The sequence below is a fragment of the Cydia pomonella genome, chromosome 6, assembly GCF_033807575.1.
Source record: "Cydia pomonella isolate Wapato2018A chromosome 6, ilCydPomo1, whole genome shotgun sequence".
NCBI classification, from domain to species: domain Eukaryota; kingdom Metazoa; phylum Arthropoda; class Insecta; order Lepidoptera; family Tortricidae; genus Cydia; species Cydia pomonella.
Window position 1 is genome coordinate 21965955 of NC_084708.1, and position 20582 is coordinate 21986536.

Here is a 20582-nt window from a genome sequence, read left to right on the forward strand (position 1 = left end):
GAAAATTGGTTCGAACGAGATCTAGTAAGTAGTTTTTTTTAATACGTCATAAAAATTAAAAAAAAAAAATTTTTTCATCAAACCCATACGTGTGGGGTATCTATGGATAGGTCTTCAAAAATGATATTTAGGTTTCTAATATCATTTTTTTCTAAACTGAATAGTTTGCGCGAGAGACACTTCCAAAGTGAAAAAATGTGTGTCCCCCCCCCCTGTAACTTCTAAAATAACAGAATGAAAAATCTAAAAAAAATTTATGATATACATTGCCATGCAAACTTCCACCGAAAATTGGTTCGAACGAGATCTAGTAAGTAGTTTTTTTTTAATACGTCATAAAAATTTAAAAAAAAAAAATTTTTCATCAAACCCATACGTGTGGGGTATCTATGGATAGGTCTTCAAAAATGATATTTAGGTTTCTAATATCATTTTTTTCTAAACTGAATAGTTTGCGCGAGAGACACTTCCAAAGTGAAAAAATGTGTGTCCCCCCCCCCTGTAACTTCTAAAATAACAGAATGAAAAATCTAAAAAAAATATATGATATACATTACCATGCAAACTTCCACCGAAAATTGGTTTGAACGAGATCTAGTGAATAGTTTTTTTTAATACGTCAATAAATTAAAAAAAAAATTTTTTCATCAAACCCATACGTGTGGGGTATCTATGGATAGGTCTTCAAAAATAATATTTAGGTTCCTAACATCATTTTTTTCTAAACTGAATAGTTTGCGCGAGAGACAGTTCCAAAGTGGTAAAATGTGTGTCCAAAGTGGTAAAATGTTGAACAAGATCTAGCAAGTAGATTTTTTTTTAATACGTCTTAAATGGTACGGAACCCTTCATGCGCGAGTCCGACTCGCACTTGGCCGCTTTTTTAATACTACGTCGGTGGCAAACAGGCATTACGGCCCCCCCTGATGGTAAGCAGTCAGAAACTCACCGGCAAGAACACAACACTATGAGTAGGGTCTAGTGTTATTTGGCTGCGGTTTTCTGTAAGGAGATACTTCCTCAGTTGGGCTCTGCTCTAGATCTGGAATGACATCCGCTGTACTGTGCCCTACCACACAAAGCGAGATAACATTCACAATGCCCATACCTCTTTTTGGACTTAGTTTAGGACGTAACCGGGTCCAAAACTTAAATGAAGACTGTGAAAATAATCAACCAGTTACAAATAAAGCTCATCTTTAAAACACGAACCCTTTCATACAATCCCAATAAAAATGTCATTAGCGCGATATAGAAATCGCCGCTTTTGGTACAGCGCCATCTCGCGTGATATTTGGTTAATATATTTGTATGTAAGTTACTTTACGGACGCGAACATAACCCAAATTCACGTGTTTGCACGGTGCACATGAACCTATAATAACAAGTAACGATGTTTGAATTGAAAGCCGGTCTAGCACGGCGGCGAGTGCAAAGGCCTGATTATTCCCTACAATTACTGCGGACTGCACCGGCCTTCTGCACTTCAGGCGGAGCGGGGCAAGCGACAAACTTTCTTCTTATTATATGGATTAGTACCTATCTTAGGCGGTTGTTAATGAAATTTGGTGATTTTCTTGTAGAAAGTAGGTGAGTTTTGGGTCAAAAACTAGTTTATCCGCGTCCCACGGTAATAATTTTCTGCTATAAAATTTAAATCAGTTGGAACAGAATTGCTTTCGTTTTGTTGTGTGTTCGATTTTAATCTTTTCGGCGCCGTGTCAAACATAAAAGCTGTCACTCGGACGCCACGTCACCGAAGTATCTAAGCCGAAATTGAACTTTATGCATATGCACGTAGGTCTATGTTGCTTTGTGGTCTGTGACGGATTAATCCGTCTTTGGCGTTGGACCTACGGTGTGGACATACCCGTCATCACCTAGCAACAAGGCCTGTCGCCTTCCTTAGAAAGACATGAAACTTAATAATTGCGCATGTGTAGTCTGATCATAGACCTATATATTATTTATTTATTATTATTATTTATTATTCATTAAATATGTACAGCAAAATGTTCACTATATCTAATTATACATTTGAATTGAAACCAGCGTTTAAAGACATAGTGTGCAGTAACAGCCCAAAAAGACCGAGGCCTGTGCTAGGGCTAGTTACAATATATGTGACCCAAGTTTAGAGAGCGATCGGATACTTCGTAAAGACTGGCCTTACGAGCACTACGAATGGGATCGATACATGGGTGTCAAAATCGCATTTAGTTACACCGCTGCGCTCAGTCGTGTGGCGAGTTGCGCAGTGCAAAGGCGTCACATAATGCCATTCCCAATTTAAAAAAATCCTAATTGTGTCGTGAAATTGTGTAAAAACTATAACAGAAAAATCAAATACACATATGAGTTTTCATATCATCGGTAAATCATTTCAGATTACATTAATTTCTTGCTTAAAACAAATTTCTAGCGATCATTTGTCTCATTATGACGCCATGTTGATCTTATTGAAAACACAGACACATATTAAAGTAGACTGCGCTCTCACCTCCGAGAGGCGTGCCGGGCGAGATGGCTCGAGGGAGACCTCTGCTATTACCATATTTATTGACATAAGTGTCATATTTATTGGTTAGGTAGGTAGGCTGGTTTATGGACTCACTTAAGAATAGTCCTTCTAAATGTTGACATTCACTAAAAATCAAGCTTGGTTATGAAGTATTTTGTATGTAATTATAAAAATAATGTATTTATCTAACACATTTAAATATGTTTTAACGCCCACTTATTCCTACTTAATATTCTTAAGTGAAGTTAATAAACAAGTACGGCAAAATCTATAATAATGATATTTCTATTAATAAAAATGGTAGCATGGCTTGTTTAGCTGTGGCAACATTGATAACATTTGATAAATTACTCGCGCTGGACCAGGCCGAGGTCAGGCCGGAGCTTCCGGCGCTTCGTTTTCTATGGAAAGTATCACGTGATCACCGATAACGATCAGCCGTCATAGAAAATGACGTATCGGACGCCTCGGCCCGGGCGCGGACCGTTCTAGCGTGAGTCATCCTTTATTCAATTGTCACTTCATCGTCGCCTTAAAGAAAGAAAGGGACTAAAATCGCCCTCGAGTTTTTTTTCTAGACACGTTTTTTGGAGACGGGAGTGCAGACTACTTTCGCATATGTCTCTGGCCAAAGCGACTTGATTGAATCTTTGCTCTGACCATCGGCCACGTAGTTTACGCAGTACACAACAGATGGCGCTGTGTTTTGCTCATCTTTAGTTAAGATCAATGGGTCTGATGCTGGGGTAATATAATAAATGAAGAAACTTATGTCCAGAGGTCTTTTGGCTGGTATGAAATTGATATGAGACATTCAGTCATGCAATCATGGTAGAGTTAGCGCAGCCTTTTGATCTGACAATGGTAAATCTTTAAGTCAAGCCATGAAATATAATCAGAGTAATTTTAAGTATACCGTAAAAACCACTCAAGCATACTCCAAAAGTTGTGGTTCAAAATTAACTCGAATATCATCGTTCAAGTGTTATTATTACTTAAAATGTAGTAGTTCTATTGTTTAAAAAAAACATTGATATTAATACTTAATTAAGTATTTACATATTGAATTTGTGAACCCAATACTGGACTATAATTATGTAGTTGAGTGGTTTTACAATATCACTGTCTCGTCAAAGAATCCCTAAAAAAATATCTGAGTACTGCAGAGTTAATCGGATTTTTAATGGAAAAACGAATGGCCTTCTTTGGGCTGGACCACACCACATGTTGCAGAATCGGCGGAGCGTATGTTTAATCAGCATCCCTCTGAGTCGGGGCCATAAAACAAGCAATATGGACTGTAGCGCTTTGTGTGGGCTTTTTATCGTGCGGTTTTGTCCCATTGCTGGCCAAAGACCTTTACTTGTGATAAAAATGCCAGCTTAAACTACCTATCCTTCTTTCCATCTGTTTTCCACAATTAATTTTAATGATAAAATTAATTGTAGAAAATGCATCAATTATATGCCAAATAAAAGTGGTATTGGCAAGACTGCTACGTGTACTAAACGATTTTGTCCGATGTTATGTGTCATGATGGTAAATCAAAAGGTTAGAAGAATTCAAAACAAGGAAATACAAAATAAAGTGTTTATTTACATTAGTACCACTCGGCACAGTTTATAGCCACTGCGGCGAGGTAATAAGATCTAACACTTCTTTACCTAAACAACAACTCTGCTGTGCTTAGTTAAGGATGTCGGGGAGGGTGATCACGGGGGCGACCTCGACGGGAGCGGGCAGCTCGGGGGCGGGCAGCTCGATGGGCTGGGGCTCAATCACGATGGGGGCGGGCACGACGATGGGGGCCTCGACGGGGGTGTCGACGATCTGGACGGGCTCAGGGGCCACGGGGGTGTCGACCACGATGGGGAGCTCGGCGAAGACGGGAGACTCCTCGACGACGACGGGAGATGGCACGAGAGCAGGGGCCTCTGGTACGACGACCGCGGGGGCCTCAGGGGCAGCAGCCTGGTTGATGTTCAGGATGATCTGGACCAGGGGAGCGGCGGCAGAGGAGACGGACTCAGCCTCGACGGGAGCAACAGCAGCGGGGCTGGGGTTCACGATGGGAGCGTCCACAACAATGGGGAGCTCGGCGAAGACGGGGCTTTCACCGACGATGGGGGTGTCGACGACGACGGGGCTCTCAACAATCGGGTTCTCAACAAAGGCGGGTCCAACGGAGATAGGGCTGTCAACCAGGGCGGGTCCAACGGAGATGGGGCTCTCAACCAGAGCGGGTCCAACAGAGATGGGGCTCTCAATCAGGGCAGGTCCAACAGAGATGGGACTCTCAATCAGAGCGGGTCCAACGCTGATGGGGGATTCAGCATCCACGATGGGCGCGGAGCCACCACCGGGGGTGACGAGGACACGGGTCGGGCCAGCGACGGCCACGGCGACGAGGGAAGCGACGATCAGCAGGAATTTCATGGTTGCTGCGAACAATAATGTCTTTTAGTAAGCAATATAATAGCAAGTTTTTATTGCACCGTAATTATTCCATTACAATCTTTTAATAGTGTTTTAGGAAGAACGATGCTTTTAGAGGCTAACAGTAACCAAAATTGTATAAAACTATGCCATATTAAGCAGTGACTGAATTTAGTAGAGAGCTCAATCATTCGAATTTAATGCTAAAATTAAAGAAAAAATTGCAAATGTTAAAATGCCATTACAGTATTTTTCTGATATCACTTGGATGGCAGGGCAGTGAAACGTGAATAATTAATTAATTCAATAAATAATAAGTTGTATTCAAAACTTACCTGTTTGGTTTGATGTTTCAAACTATGCTTTTTCTCAAAAATCTTACGATTTTATACCAATTTTTTATCTTCATTTGACAGTACAACGATCGCGTATCATATTTATCGGTAGGTAATATTAATATACTTTAATCCAGTCGTAAATATGGTTCGTATTGAGGTTAAGATTAAACTATGGCGAATTGTATACATAATCAGCTCCTATCTTTGTCTAATCCCTAGATTAATAAGGAATGAAGGAACATTTGATTCGATTTGTATTACGAGAACTTGGTCGGTCCGTAAGTTAGGTCCAACTTTTTAGCTAAGCAAGGTTCATGTATGTTAAAAATGGAAAATAATTAATTTGGGATCAAAGTCACTTTGAACAGGTAGCGTGATTTTCGACGTGTTTCTTTATAACTCTTGCAGCATTATTGCTGCAGCGTTGACGAATGAAGTGTCATTTTTGAGTGAAGAATCAAACGTTTTAATCACTAAGGTAATGCAGCAAAATCAGCAATATATAGCTGAACTTGAAAGTCAAGAAAAAAACCGGCCAAGAGCACGTCGGGCCATGTTAAGTGTAGGGTTCCGTTCTGTAGTTACCGTTCCATCACAATAGGCTAAATAAGAGCTTATTATATTGTAAAGCAAGGTACATTTCACCTAAGTTAAATTAGTACATTACGATACAAGTGCGAAAAATAGGAAATTCGAAACGAGTGGCGATAAATTAAAACACGACCGAAGGGAGTGTTTTAAATCGACACGAGTTGCGAATTACCTATTCGCACATGTATCGTACAACGTTTTACAGTACATATGGCCCTTTAAATGTTCGACACAGTAACGTAATGTGCTACTTCTCGCACTAGTGCTATAAAGTAGCCCCATATGTACTGTAAACTCTATTTTTATATCGGATGCGATGAAACCAAATAAGACAAGGTAAATGTGGATATAATCAGTAATTAAAGTATAAACGTATGGCCATATTTTTTCCTTAAGACTTATTTGCAATCGGAGACTGCATGTCTGGGGATAAATAACCCATAGCGGAAAACATTTGTATTGAAATATTTATGAAAAAACGCATATTGTAGCAAACAGCAGTAATTTTAAATTTATTTGTTCATTAAAGTGTGAAAATCAGCAGAAACTCATACAGCCAACATGATGAAAAATTGTATTAGAGAATTTAATTGAATGAGTAAAATAAGCAATTTGTGTCTTATATTTTACTTAATAATGCCAAATAACGTTTCGTAATAATGTTTAAGTGTAGCTTGACGTCTTTTTACTATGAAGGGGAGACTTCTTGCATTAACTGAAAAAGGGCTTAACTGATCATGTTCGCTATAGTTTTCACTTAATGTCTTTCTTCAGCTCTATTTTCACGATTTTACTCATATTTTTTGGACCCACGGTTCAAAGTTAGAGAGGGGAGCACCTTTTTTTTTTCTTTCGGAGCAATTATTCCCAAAATGATTTATCTTATCAAAAAATATTTGTTGAATACCCCTAGTTCGTTTTGAAAATACTATCTAACGATATATCAGACGCGAAAAAAAATTCCATCGCCACTGTACGTACGTACGTACTTACATAACACGTAAAGTGGGGATGTATTTTTTTTTCGACCTAATTTTCTTTTTTTATACTGCTTCGGTGGCAAACAAGCATACGGCCCGCCCGATGATAAGCAGTCTCCGTAGCCTATGTACGCCTGCAACTCCAGAGGCGTTACAGTTACATGCGCTTTGCCGACCCTAACCCCCGTTGAGCTCTTTTTATACGACTTTGTCGGCGTGATCGCAGAGCAAAGCCGCGGACGGACAGACGGACATGGCAAAACTATAAAGGTTCCTAGTTGACTACGGAAACTTACCTAAAAAATACCATCAAGTGACCGAGAACCGAGTCAAACCGGCGTCAGTTTTCGCTACTAATTTTATCTATAGGAAAGTTATTATGACTCAAATCTTCGATTATAATTATACATATACAATCCAATACAATACAAATCCTCTTTATTGCACAACCTCTGAAAATAATGTACATGGAAACACATAAAAAACATGAAGATAGAGGTAAACAACAGGCGGCCTTATCGCTACAGAGCGATCTCTTCCAGACAACCTTTAGGTAGTGGAGAACTAAAACTTAAATTAACTAATTAGGAGGTGCAAAAAAACTAAATAGCAAACTAAAACACCCTTAAAATTTAAGTCTACAACAGTAAGACAATACATATACATACACACTACTTACATAATTATATACCTACACATATATACAATACTATATAATTCTTGCCAAAAGTGATAACCAGTAACGCGGACAGAAACACTAAGGAAGGGATATACCTTTCTACATATGCTTTTTATCATAGAAAAATTAGGCCAGTAATAATGTTAATTACCATTGAAATAAAAAAAAAACATTATGTAACCACGGTTGAAAGTGTGTTAATATTTGGAAAATATTTGTTATATTGGAAATTGGAATTAAATATTGGAAAGTACTTGTTTTAAAAACGTGCATCTATTATTACATTGATGTAAGTATGCAAGCAAAGCAATGGGTTTATCCCATCCCTATGTCTTATAATTAATATTATACTCTTTCTGTGCAATTATAATGCTTAATTGTAATAAATATACAAAAGATATTTCTTAGGACAAAAAGAACAACGCGCATAAATAGAAGCGATGTTCTGGGCAATTCTTCTCTATATTAATAGCATATCAGTTTGATATTCTTTCCTTATGTTTTTGTTTTGCTCATTTCCATATGATGTGATTGATAGATACGAGTATAATGAAGACGACGGCTTCCTAGACTAGTCGGTCGTTAGTAACTTTGCCTACAAAGCCGGAGGTCCCGGATTTGGATCCTGCAAAGGATATTTATTTGTGTGCTTATCCCGAATATTCGTTCCTGACTTACGGATATTATCTATGTATATAAAAAATAGTATATAGGTATTTATAAATAGCTATATGTTAAATATATCGTCGTCTAGTACGCTACCCATAACATAAGCCTTATTGAGCTAACTCTGGAACTAGGTTGGTGTGTGTTAAATTGTCAAAAAAAATATTTCGAAGGTCGATAACGGTTTTTATTAAGTGCAAAATGTGACCGAGTGACACGTGACATGACTTGGGTTAAAGAAACTTTCATAAACGGTGGTTCCATTAAGTGCTTTATAATTATGAAAATTAAATCCGTTAGATTATATTTATTTGCTATGGTTTGAGACCTTTTATATGTTCAAGGAAAACATTTTATTTTATTGAATTAGATTTTGCACGGTCTACTGACCAGTCAAACTTAGTCAGATAAGTTACCTATATAAGTACCTAGTTCAATTGGTTAGAGGGCATTTCTCAGAGGTGGCGTTTTTACGTGTCCGGGGGCATAAACACGTGAATTTGTTGCCTATAAAATCTGACTTAAATCATGCAAATCCATCAGCATCTGATACACCTGGACAACTGGTAAAACATTCCATATAGTATATATATTATAAGAAAATAAATGTTAAGTGCTAAAATTGACGAACCGTGGGTATGTCCCGCACCCAGATTTGTTGAAACAAAAAATCATAACTTAAGACTGGAATTTTATTTTAATGTTTAAAGTTGGTTCACGTATTCTACATAAGTCTATTATTTATATTATTGGACTCAAAATAATTTACGCATTAATATTACAAAATAAATCCAATTATTCGACTTGTCCCGCGGCATCACGTGATTTCACTGGAATTTATAAACCTTGTCGGCATTTCACAAAGGAATATACCAGGAACGCCGCGCCGCGTGCGCAGGTAGCTTCAGTCGCGCCACGCCACGTTTACCGGCGAGAGCGGACGTCGGCTCCCGGTCTGCAAGCGGATTTCGTAAAGGTGTGTTCGGCATTCGGTGGGTTTGGTTACGTGATTTTTTGAATTCGGTGAAGCCATTAATTGTTTAAGTGCTTGTGCTTTTTTCGGTTAAATAGTTCGTAAGCCACCCTCAGAGGTATGTGATTTGGATATTAGAAACTCTTTTACATACTATGATTATGTTTTCTGTAATTATTTAAAAGCGATTAAAATTGAATTCAGTGGGCGTGATCACCGTGGATTCGGTGGGTTTTTTGACCACCGAAATCAAAAAATAGTCCACCGTTGTCAATCTTTACTATATTGTTCGTTATTTTTGTACTTTACATACAATGATAATTTAAATTATATACGTTAACATGTGCTTATTATATATATGTCCAAATAAATATATAATTTTGATTGTTAAGCTGGTGGCATATTTATTGGTTTTTATTTACAGTACAATCTGCAATCTTATAAGAACATGCATACAAAAAGCAGTTACTTTAATAGAAAAGAAGAAGTGTAAAGGAAAATTACAGCTTCTGGAAAGATATAGGTACCTGACTTGGAAAACCTGATAACTCCATCTTTAGCACAGCATGACATTTCATTTCCTACATTTGATTCAGATAATGTCATTGAATCAGACGATAATTTAAATATATTTGATTAATAGCAGATATCAATAACTTCATTGATCTCAAATATGTTGATTTATTTGTAAGAAATATTTTTATGTATATATGTTAAATGTTATTAGACGGGAAATGTCGCCTTTTGTTAATTTTTATGTAGCCAAAACTAAAATGTTAACGTCTCTTAAAAAATAATTAAAATCTTAATGAAAAAAGACTGTCAAAGAAACTGATAATTTCCTACCATTTATTATTTTAATTTAAAAATAGTCAATGACAAAAGAGTATTTTGTTTAAGATAACTTTAGAATTTAATGAGTATTGTGATATTTGTGATGTGTCTGCACATTGTCAGACAAACCGACTGAATAATATATTAATAGACATCTAGACATTACATAGTTAATATTAAATTTAAGCAAGGTATTACGCAGTTTTTTCTTTTCAATTTTATGTTAAAGGTTAAAGCATAACCTATTTACTTCCTAAGATTTTTATTTTATTTTATTGTTGATTGTCAAGTGTTTGCTTGCGAGCAGGCCAATTTTGCCTTGCTTTTTAAAGATCTAATAACATCATTATATCTTCATTATGATGTCTTTAAATTGATAATAAAACTATTTTAATGCTAAAATAATATTGTTTTATTACAATCTTGGTAAATTTTGAATTCAGTGGCACCCTTTTTATTAATATTGATTTCGGTGAGTGTGTTTGATTTCAGTGTTTTGAAAAACTCAAATATCTCGCGAACCTTTACGTCTATAAGGAGGCCTTCACTACCAATATTTTTTAAATTTAAGCCTAATTGTTAATTTTAACATCACATGTCTATAAAGTAAAAAATAATAATCGGCACCGAAGTCAGGCACCGAACGTCACCTCTGAGAAATGCCCTAGAGCGATCGGACCGGTGTTTAGAAAAATCGCGAGTTTAAATCTATGTCTAAGTGTCTGTCTGTCCGTCTGTCACCAGGCAGGTAATATTTTCACAGATTATGTATTTCTTAACTATACTATATCACGTAATTTAAAATACATTCCAACGTTTCGCAGTCCGTTTATCTTCAAACGTGCTTCTGCTAAAACCTATTTTAACCCGGTTAAGAAAATGTTCTAATTTCTGAGGCCTGTAAAATGTAATAACTAATATCCCTCTACAAAATGCATGAGTGTACAAGCTGGACTGTGAATGTAGTATTTCTTATGCATGGTAGACGAAGCGAAGTATTTCTATTCGGGTGAAGGAACACATTTACACATAGCTTATGTCAAGCACCGCCGACCAAATTTTAGTCTCGGAGCATATCACGGTCAAACCCAATCACTCACTAAAATTGGATAAGCATCTAGTTCTTCCCAAGGAGAAGCGATAATTATATTCCCAGAATGTTTCCTGAGGCCATTAAGATTAATATATTATATCCAAACTTTAATAGGGAAGATGGCTTTCCTCTACCAGCAGTTTGGGATCCAGTAGCCTTATGACCCTATTTTGTATGTATTTAACTAAAATTATTTGATGTAATTTTAATTATTGTCTGAATGATTCGTCAATTAATATCAGATAATCACATTTATTATAAGAATAAATCAAAGAGGTATAATAATAACACTCTTAATTAATACTGTTTACTTTCGATTTTCGATTTTTTTCACAAACAAGCTTACAGTCTAATAAACCAAGGCGCTTATAAGTAATGTTATTATAATTAATATAAGTACATGCTTTGTCACACGTACACTATGAGAATTACATGTCAACGTCACAAAAACAAAAACAAATTCAATTAAGTATAATATAATATTATGTCTATAATATAATGTAAATAAATATGAATGATAATCAATTAAGTTGAATTCAAAAAACCATAAATGCCTTTAATAATTTAGTAAGATGAATGATAAAAAATGTCAACGTCAGGTAATCACAGAGACATTTCATTCAACAGAGCGATAGCTCTTGCAGAGGAAGCGTTTGCGGCCCAGCGCGTGCGCCTCACCGGGCACGCAAACAGGCGCGCCGGCGCCGCTGCGACACCACCGCCCCTCTCCCGCCGCGAGGCAACGGCGAGGGGGCGGCACAGACAGACCTATTCTTGATAGTGCAGATGGATTCGCGACTTGGTTGCGTAGTAGCTTATAGTAATGCACCATCAGTAACAACTTCCGCCGCCAACTCTAATGTATCCATCCCGACCATACCACTGACAAACAATGACGGATACAAATAAGAATAATATCCTAACTTTTTCCTATAAAGAAATCGAGCAAATTTCCTTTGGACTCTTTCTACCATGAGAGTATACTTGCTTTGGTGCGGATCCCAGACACAAGCACCAAATTCAAATTTGATGCGAACACAGGCGTTGTATTGCAAAACACGAGTGTCACTAAACTGGCTCGATATCCTCATGATAAACCCGAGGACCTTATTCGTATGCTTACAGATATTGGTAACGTGCGTCCTAAACTCAATTCTCGAGTCCAAGGTCAGTCCCAGGTCGGTCCCCTCATCAACGCGATCCATCACTGCGTCTTTAACGTGATATTGTTTGATATGAGGTGACCCAATTCTAGAGAACGTGATAACATTACATTTAGAGGTGTTAAAATGCAGTTTATTGTTCTGACTCCACTCGGTCACCGCGTCGATGTGCCTCTGGAGATCCTTCAGATCAGACTTATCTCCTGCTCCCAGAAACAGCTTCAAGTCATCAGCGAACAACAAACAGCCAGCAGTGTGCAGTGTGCACCCTCGGTAAGTCATTTATCATTATCGTAAATAATATTGGGCCGAGAGTGAGCGAGTGCGTACTTTAAATGAGCCACATTTGTTGTTTAAAGTTAAAAATTTATTTCTATTGATAACTCCTGAGTCGATATTTCATTTTCCTACTCCTCTACTGTTATCTGTCATTTATGCATTCATTAACACGAATATAAGAACATACATAAAAGGTTTCAAGAAAGTCTATATTGTCAATTCCTCTTGTGCTTTTAATATGCCTAGCTATGTATACATTGACATTTTCTTTTTTGTCGTGACATTTCTTTATTTATTAATTTTATATTTTTTGTTTTAATGTTAAGTTGACGATCTTTTAGTGAAAGCCTTTGTTTTATCCTTTTGTGTAAAATACTGTGTCTTTTTCTTTAAGAAATAAATAAATCTAATCTAATCGCTATAACGTTACTGCGATTAATGGCTACCAACCTAACAAAACCAAAACGAATACAGTTTTAAACTAAGTGCATTGCTGCCAACTTACAAAATATTCATTTGGTTGCATAGTAAAAATAATTACTTCACAAGTCAGAAACACGCATGTGACACCCGTAATATAGCAACACCCATAGACTACGAAGACTGCTTAGCGTTGCTTGTTAGTCTCCGTCGGCTACGGTGGCCAAAATTAAAAAAAAAACTGTCCAAAAATTTAATTTAGCAAGTAGCAAGTATGGCCTCATGAGTTACGAGGTGTCGCCGACCGGCCGGCCGCGGCCCGGGGCGGGCCGGGCGCGTAACAAGGTAGGTATGCTCGCGCGTCTTGGCTATATACTTTTGGTTTGTTTACCTAAATTAAGATTTATTTTTGTTGACTCGTAGGAAAAATATTGTATGCAACGTTGTATAAGTAGGTCAAAAAATGCTCGTGGCGTATTCCTTTACAATGTTCGCCTACGCCTTCGGCTCCGGCTCACATTGTAACTCACGCCACTCGCCTTTTTTGACCCTTCTTATACAACTGTTGCATAAAATACTATAATATCACTAGCACTGATACTGTTTTGACTACGAAAAACCGACCTATGTTAATTACTTTATCACTGTGTGACAGTAAATGGGTAGTTCATATTAGAGCTTTCATTTTATCGACAATGCTATACATACTATAATACCTCAGTAGGGCTAAGATGGTCGGCTCTTTATCATTTGTCACGATGCCTGTCACGTTCTAACAAGTATGTAAGCGCGAAAGTGACGGGCATAGTGACAAGTGATAAAAATGGAACCATGCTGCCACCGCAGAATACCACAAAGTCATTATTTAATCAAGTACATTCAGAGTAAAATAATTCTTATAATTAATAGATTAAGAAGGATACCTTATAATTTGATCAATTAAACAAAGTACGACTACTAAGTTAATAAATCATTTATTAAGAATGTCACGTTACAGTTTATTGCCACCGTATTAAAAGGTAAAGGGATGGTTAGCCTATACAGAAGTTAAAATGTGAGGTTTTTTGTTCAGTTCAGGATGTCGGGGAGGGTGATTACGGGGGCGACCTCGATGGGAGCGGGCAGCACGGGGGCGGGCAGCTCGATGGGCTGGGGCTCAACTACGATGGGAGCGGGCACGACGATGGGGGCCTCGACGGGGGTGTCGACGATCTGGACGGGCTCAGGGGCAACGGGGGTGTCGACCACGATGGGGAGCTCGGCGAAGACGGGAGACTCCTCGACGACGACGGGAGAGGGCACGAGAGCAGGGGTCTCGGGGGCGACAGCCTGGTTGATGTTCAAGATGATCTGAACCAGGGGAGCGGCCGCAGAGGAGGCGGACTCAGCCTCGACGGGAGCAACAGCAACGGGGCTGGGGTTCACGACGGGAGCGTCAACAACAATGGGGAGCTCAGCGAAGACGGGGCTTTCACCGACGATGGGGGTGTCGACAAAGGCGGGTCCAACGGAGATGGGGCTCTCAACCAGGGCAGGTCCGACAGAGATGGGGCTCTCAATTAGGGCAGGTCCGACAGAGATGGGGCTCTCAACTAGGGCAGGTCCGACAGAGATGGGGCTCTCAATCAGCGCAGGTCCAGCGATGACAGGGGATTCAGCATCCACGATAGGCGCGGAACCACTTCCGGGGGTGACGAGGGCGCGGGTCGGGCCAGCGACGGCCACGGCGACGAGGGAAGCGACAATAAGCAGGAATTTCATGGTTGCTGCAAAGAAAATAGGCTTTCAGTATATATCAGTATGAAAACAAGTTCACCCCGTAACTATCCCATGACAATGTTCAAATAGTATTTTAGAAATGACAGTATTCGAAATGCAATTTTGAACAATATCTAAAATACAACTGCAAACTCAAAATGTAAAAGACTTATTATGCAATTACTAAATATAGCAGCAGAGTTACTCATTTAACATGATTTGCAAATATTATTGAATTGATTTGAAGTGGTACAATATTATAACAATATTTATCTGACAACACCTTAAACATGAATAATTCATTCGATAAATATTAATTTATAATTGAAGCTTACCTGTTTGGTTTGATTTTTCAAACTATGCTTTCACTGAAGGATTTTGGAGTTTTTATACCAATGTTTTATCTTCGATTCGCAGCACAATTACAGCATATCTTATTTATCAATAGATAATCTTTATATACTAACAATATAGATAAAGGATATATACAGAGTATTACTATAACTAGCTTAAATCTAAAATAGGCCCTTGAGGCATTGTACCATGGATGCTGGCGGCATTTCTTCGTTATATCGCAATACTGACAATTACGTCAACCATTATTTACTTGGATTGATGTAATATTCTTTAATTTACTATATTTATATTCTTTTTTGTATTTTATGCGTTTTAATAAGTTAGTTTAGATATATTATACTGTAAACTTACATTGTATTTTGACGACCGGTTTGGTCTACTGGGTAGTGACTATGCCTACGAAGCTGATGGTCCCGGGTTCAAATCCTGGTAAGGGCATTATTCGTGCGATGAGCATAGATATTTTGGACCCGGGTACGTCCTTAAACTACGTCCACAAGAGAGGTATGGGCATTGTGAATTTCATCTCGCTTTGTGTGGTAGGGCACAGCACAGCGGATGTCATTCCAGATCTAGAGCAGAGCCCAACTGGGGTAGTACCTCCACCTTACAGAAAACCGCAGCCAAATAACACTAGACCCTACTCATAGTGTTGTGTTCCTGCCGGTGAGTAAGGTTGCCAGAGCTCAACGAGGAGAGGGAGAGTTGTTAGGGCTGGCAACGCGCATGTGATTCCTCTGGAGTTTCAGGTGTACATAGGCTACGGAGACTACTTACCATCAGGCGGGCCGTATGCTTGTTTGCCGCCGACGTGTAGTATTAAAAAAAAAAGATATTTGTTCCTGAGCCATGGTTGTTTTCTATTTATTTAAGTATTTATAAATATTTATATATTATATATATCGTTGTCTAAGTACCCACAACACAAGCCTTATTGAGCTTACTGTGGGACTTAGTCAATTTGTGTAATAATGTCCTATAATATTTATTTATTTCTTTATTATTATTTATTTAAGTGAATAAATCTCAGTGTTAGATAAAAAAAAATATGTTAGTTAAATAAATATACCTACGATTAATACTCCTAAAATAAACGTTGGTCATGTATTTTTTAATGCGTATTTATTTAACCACAGCATTTCATGAATACTATCATATTTTTCTGCTTAAATTAATTAGGTATGCTCTTTTTGGTTAATATTTATGCTTTATGATAATACAAAAAGCAACGTGCTTTTGAAAAGAAGGGATTTTACAAATTTATGTTGTATTTATTGTGAATATCGTGTCAAATGAATGAAATTAATAATCAGTAGTTTTATTCAGATAAACATGGAGACGGTAAAGAGTATATAAAAAAAGCTGCTGCCTTCAGTACTCGTAGTGATGTGAAGAGGTAGTAGAAGAGAAGGGTCTTGGGGGACTTTTATATGGTTCCTACACCATCTTCGCACACGAAAGTTTTAATGTGTCATCTTATGCCTCTGACTCTTACGCTACTTCAACTTTATTATAGGTATAATAAATTGTCTACTATTTCGGAGGCGGCTTTTTGTTATCATCACAAGGCATATTTAAAACAAATGTGTCCGACCTTTGGGTTGATTAAATTTGATAAACGGCTAGTTAGTTTTAGGTGCCGATAGACTGGAGAATTCCCTTGTAACAGACCATGTTCGCTGTTTGCTCGTATGTGTGCTAAAACGATCCTGGTTATTTTGTGAGGGAGCTGTAATGTAACATGCGTTAGAATGCTCATTAGATGTGAATACTCAAGTGTTTTTTAATAAAAAGACACTTCAAAAAGGTAAGCGAACTCGCTTTCTTTCTTTCTAATGCTAAACAAAGCGAACTATAGCGCGGAAGAAAATACTTGAAATAAGTCACATCAAATATAACGCAACAATTATAAATCATATACGATTATTGACATACTTTTGCTTTCATAACTAATAGCTAACTTTTAAAATGCGTTTTTCTATAATTTCAATAAAACTCGTCAAGATTATTTACCTTTTTTATAATTCTAAAAAAACGAAGTATAGTGACTACTTATATATATACCTAGAGATTTCCCTAGCACGAACGTCATATTGTTAGTGCTTCACAAAATAAAAACATCGAAAATCCTGTTATCGATAAGTAACCCTTCAACCTCAATCGTTTTCCATATTCCCGCTTATTTATTTATTCGCATGGCATCCCATTACATCAGAGGAAATTGAAAAATCGTTTAGTAATTAAAGTGGAGTTTTTCAAAGACTCAAAGCAGTTTGACGTCCGAAAATATGTAAAAAAATTGATAGATCACTTCGAAAATCAATGTAAAAAAACCTGTATGGTGGTTTTATTATGCGATGAATTTGGAGGGTAATCTCGGTATATTTGTGTCATGGATTTTCTTTTAAATATAAAGTATGTAGGTAAATTATTAATAATTTGATAGTTTCGTAATTCTTGTTCATTTATTTCCAAATATGCCATATTTGTTTAAGACATTATTTCATATGACAGTTATAAGATATCGATACGCTAAATATCGTAAGGACGTCTCTGGCGTTGCCTTGTTCGTGCTAGAATAATTTCTAGGTCTAATATATAATCTATGTAAACGGTGTCTCCCGTCGATAACAAACGCTGTAAAGAGCTCGAAACGTCTTTACGTATTTTTAATTTATTATATGCGATTTAATCCGTTTACACAATTACGATTACATTTATTAAGAAATTAAATCAGATTTTCTTTTTGTATTTTGGCACCTTCTTTGGGTCGTTCCTAGTAATAGGTATCGGCAGGAGGGTTGAGTTGAATGATTATACTCACAGCTATACAGAGTATTAACCGCAAAAAAATATTCAATGAATGAATGTGACTTAAACGCACGTTACTAAAAAGGAAGCTTTGCGACCCTAACGAAGTAACAAAAATTAAATTTCTATGAAATTCCATTTCGGGAGAAAACGGTTTCCACTAACTAAATCTTAACAAATCACTTTGATTTTGATGTCGATCGCTTTTGCGTATCCTAGATTAAAATTTATAGGTTTCGCATTTTCACATTTTTTTTATATTGCCAATTTTGAATAAAAGGAAAACCTTACGCTGGAAGGCTTACGCGATAGCAGAGGACGCTGGTTTGATTCCAGCCTGGGGCACTGGAGGCCTTGGTCATTTTTTCTTAGTACCTATTCTATTCTAAACAAGAAGTACAAAGCACTGCGAAGGTACACTTTTATGGTTGTAATGTACATGATACTTACTAATAGGCCCCATTTAGCCTATTCTGGCAAAACGGTAACCACGGAACCCTACATTGAGCGTGGCACGACATGCTCTTGGCCAATTTTTTTTTCATAAGGTAAAGGGCTCATCGAGCCAAATAGGATGAAAAGGATGATGTAGAGTTCGAAAGAGTTAGAAGCTTGGCTCTACTAGAGATCTGATAACTTTTTGACAGTGCGATCCTTATGGTTTCGCCTTGGCAACATTTTATATGAAAATGTTTTTGATGGGATAAGGTTTGTCTCTTAAGGTCTGTTTCACAATGTCCAAGTAAAGTCCTGGATAAGCTGCTTGTCACTTATTAGACGAATAATGTCATCATTAGCGTTTCATAGTCTTTAAATAATTGCTTAGTTTTGCAGGAAGTTTTATTTGGCAGTTAATTTACTTTTTAATTAGATACAATACTTTATTCAGACTTTGTGAGATAGACCCTTAAACTGATCAATTAAACAAAGTACTACTTAATAAATCATTTATTAAGATTTTTTTTCACTTATCACAGTTCATTTCCACTAATAAAGTAAAATGATGATAAGCTTAGAGCTAAGTTAAAACCAAAGCTTAGTTATTAGCTTAGTTGAGGATGTCGGGGAGAACGACCACGGGGGCGACCTCGACGGGAGCGGGCAGCTCGGGGGCGGGCAGCTCGATGGGCTGGGGCTCAATCACGATGGGGGCGGGCACGACGATGGGGGCCTCGATGGGGGTATCGACGACCTGGACGGGCTCAGGGGCCACGACGGGGGTGTCGACCACGATGGGGAGCTCGGCAAAGATGGGAGACTCCTCGACGATGATGGGAGAGGGTACGATAGCGGGAGTCTCTGGCACAACGACAGCGGGAGCCTCGGGGGCGGCAGCCTGGTTAATGTTCAGGATGATCTGGACCAGGGGAGCGGCAGCAGCGGAGGCGGACTCAGACTCAACAGGGGCAGCGGCGGCGGGGCTGGCGTCAACGATGGGAGCGTCGACAACAACGGGGAGCTCGGCGAAGACGGGGCTCTCACCAACGATCGGGGTGTCCACAACGACGGGGCTCTCAACAACGATGGGGTGCTCGATGAAGACGGGGCTCACATCAACGATGGGGGTGTCGACAACAACGGGGCTCTCAACAACGACGGGGGTCTCAACCAGAGCGGGTCCAACGGAGATAGGGCTCTCAACCAGAGCGGGTCCAACGGAGATGGGGCTCTCAACCAGAGCGGGTCCAACAGAGATGGGGCTCTCAACGATAGGAGTGTCGACGAACACGGGGCTCTCAACGATAGGAGTGTCGACGAACACGGGGCTCTCAACGATAGGAGTGTCGACGACGACGGGGCTCTCAACGATAGGAGTGTCGACGAACACGGGGCTCTCAACGATAGGAGTATCGACGACGACGGGGCTCTCAACGATAGGAGTGTCGACGACAACGGGGCTCTCAACGATAGGAGTGTCGACAACGACGGGGCTCTCAACGATTGGGGTCTCAACGAGTGCGGGTCCCACGGAGATGGGGCTCTCAACCAGAGCGGGACCAACAGAAATGGGGCTCTCAACCAGGGCAGGTCCGACCGAGATAGGGCTCTCAACCAGAGCGGGTCCAGCGATGACGGGGGATTCAGCTTCCACGATGGGCGCGGAGCCACCACCGGGGGTGACGAGGGCGCGAGTCGGGCCAGCGACGGCCACGGCGACGAGGGAAGCGACGATCAGCAGGAATTTCATGGTTGCTGTGAAGAAAATATTCAGAATTAGATTGTAACAGGTTTTTCAAGGATTCAGAACACCTAAAAAGCTTTGTTAAAAGGTCACTTTGTGAATAGCAAACAAGGAAATGCTTCTGATTATAGTATTCTGCACAGATCAAAACTTAAAAAATCAATATAAAGAATAAAAATAACCGCATTAGTAACTTTGGCGGGTAAATTATATTTTTTTCTTTATTTTTCTTGTGCGTAGTAATTCTGGAGGATCTTGTATTGGAACTTACCAGAGTTGTTTGAAGTTTCAAACTATGCTGTCACAGAGAAGTCTACGGGTTTTTATACATCGGGATTCATTATCTTAATTCTATATTATCTTTTTAATTAAGCTTTTAAATATTTTAATCATAATCTATGAACTAAGATTTACAACATGTCTAATAACGAATGACATTATTCATAAACGTCTGTCAAATCTAACAAGCTGAGCTAATCGTCTGTCCCTGCCTGTAATATT

General features: G+C 38.6%; 3 protein-coding genes and 1 long non-coding RNA gene across 4 annotated transcripts in view; all 4 read right to left on the reverse strand.

Moving 5' to 3' along the window:
* LOC133519314 (uncharacterized) overlaps positions 1–20582 on the reverse strand; it is a 277736-nt gene that overhangs the window by 165845 nt on the left and 91309 nt on the right. The gene's annotated exons all lie outside the window — the stretch shown is intronic.
* Positions 4098–4996, reverse strand: LOC133519306 (calphotin-like). The gene has a single exon (XM_061853341.1). It carries the CDS (start codon positions 4955–4957, stop codon positions 4208–4210), a length of 750 nt encoding a protein of 249 aa, XP_061709325.1. The 5' UTR covers positions 4958–4996; the 3' UTR covers positions 4098–4207.
* Positions 13929–14761, reverse strand: LOC133519307 (calphotin-like). Its single transcript, XM_061853342.1, has one exon. It carries the CDS (start codon positions 14732–14734, stop codon positions 14042–14044), a length of 693 nt encoding a protein of 230 aa, XP_061709326.1. The 5' UTR covers positions 14735–14761; the 3' UTR covers positions 13929–14041.
* On the reverse strand, positions 18914–20414 carry LOC133519295 (calphotin-like). The gene is made up of 2 exons (XM_061853320.1): positions 20353–20414; positions 18914–20092 (listed from the first exon to the last, which is right to left on the reverse strand). Exon 2 carries the CDS (start codon positions 20085–20087, stop codon positions 18948–18950), a length of 1140 nt encoding a protein of 379 aa, XP_061709304.1. The 5' UTR covers positions 20088–20092; positions 20353–20414; the 3' UTR covers positions 18914–18947.

What these genes read in the sequence shown, in the direction of transcription:
- LOC133519295 (XM_061853320.1), bottom strand. Translation starts at nt 20,087, where the DNA reads ATGAAATTCCTGCTGATCGTCGCTTCCCTCGTCGCCGTGGCCGTCGCT.
- LOC133519306 (XM_061853341.1), bottom strand. Translation starts at nt 4,957, where the DNA reads ATGAAATTCCTGCTGATCGTCGCTTCCCTCGTCGCCGTGGCCGTCGCT.
- LOC133519307 (XM_061853342.1), bottom strand. Translation starts at nt 14,734, where the DNA reads ATGAAATTCCTGCTTATTGTCGCTTCCCTCGTCGCCGTGGCCGTCGCT.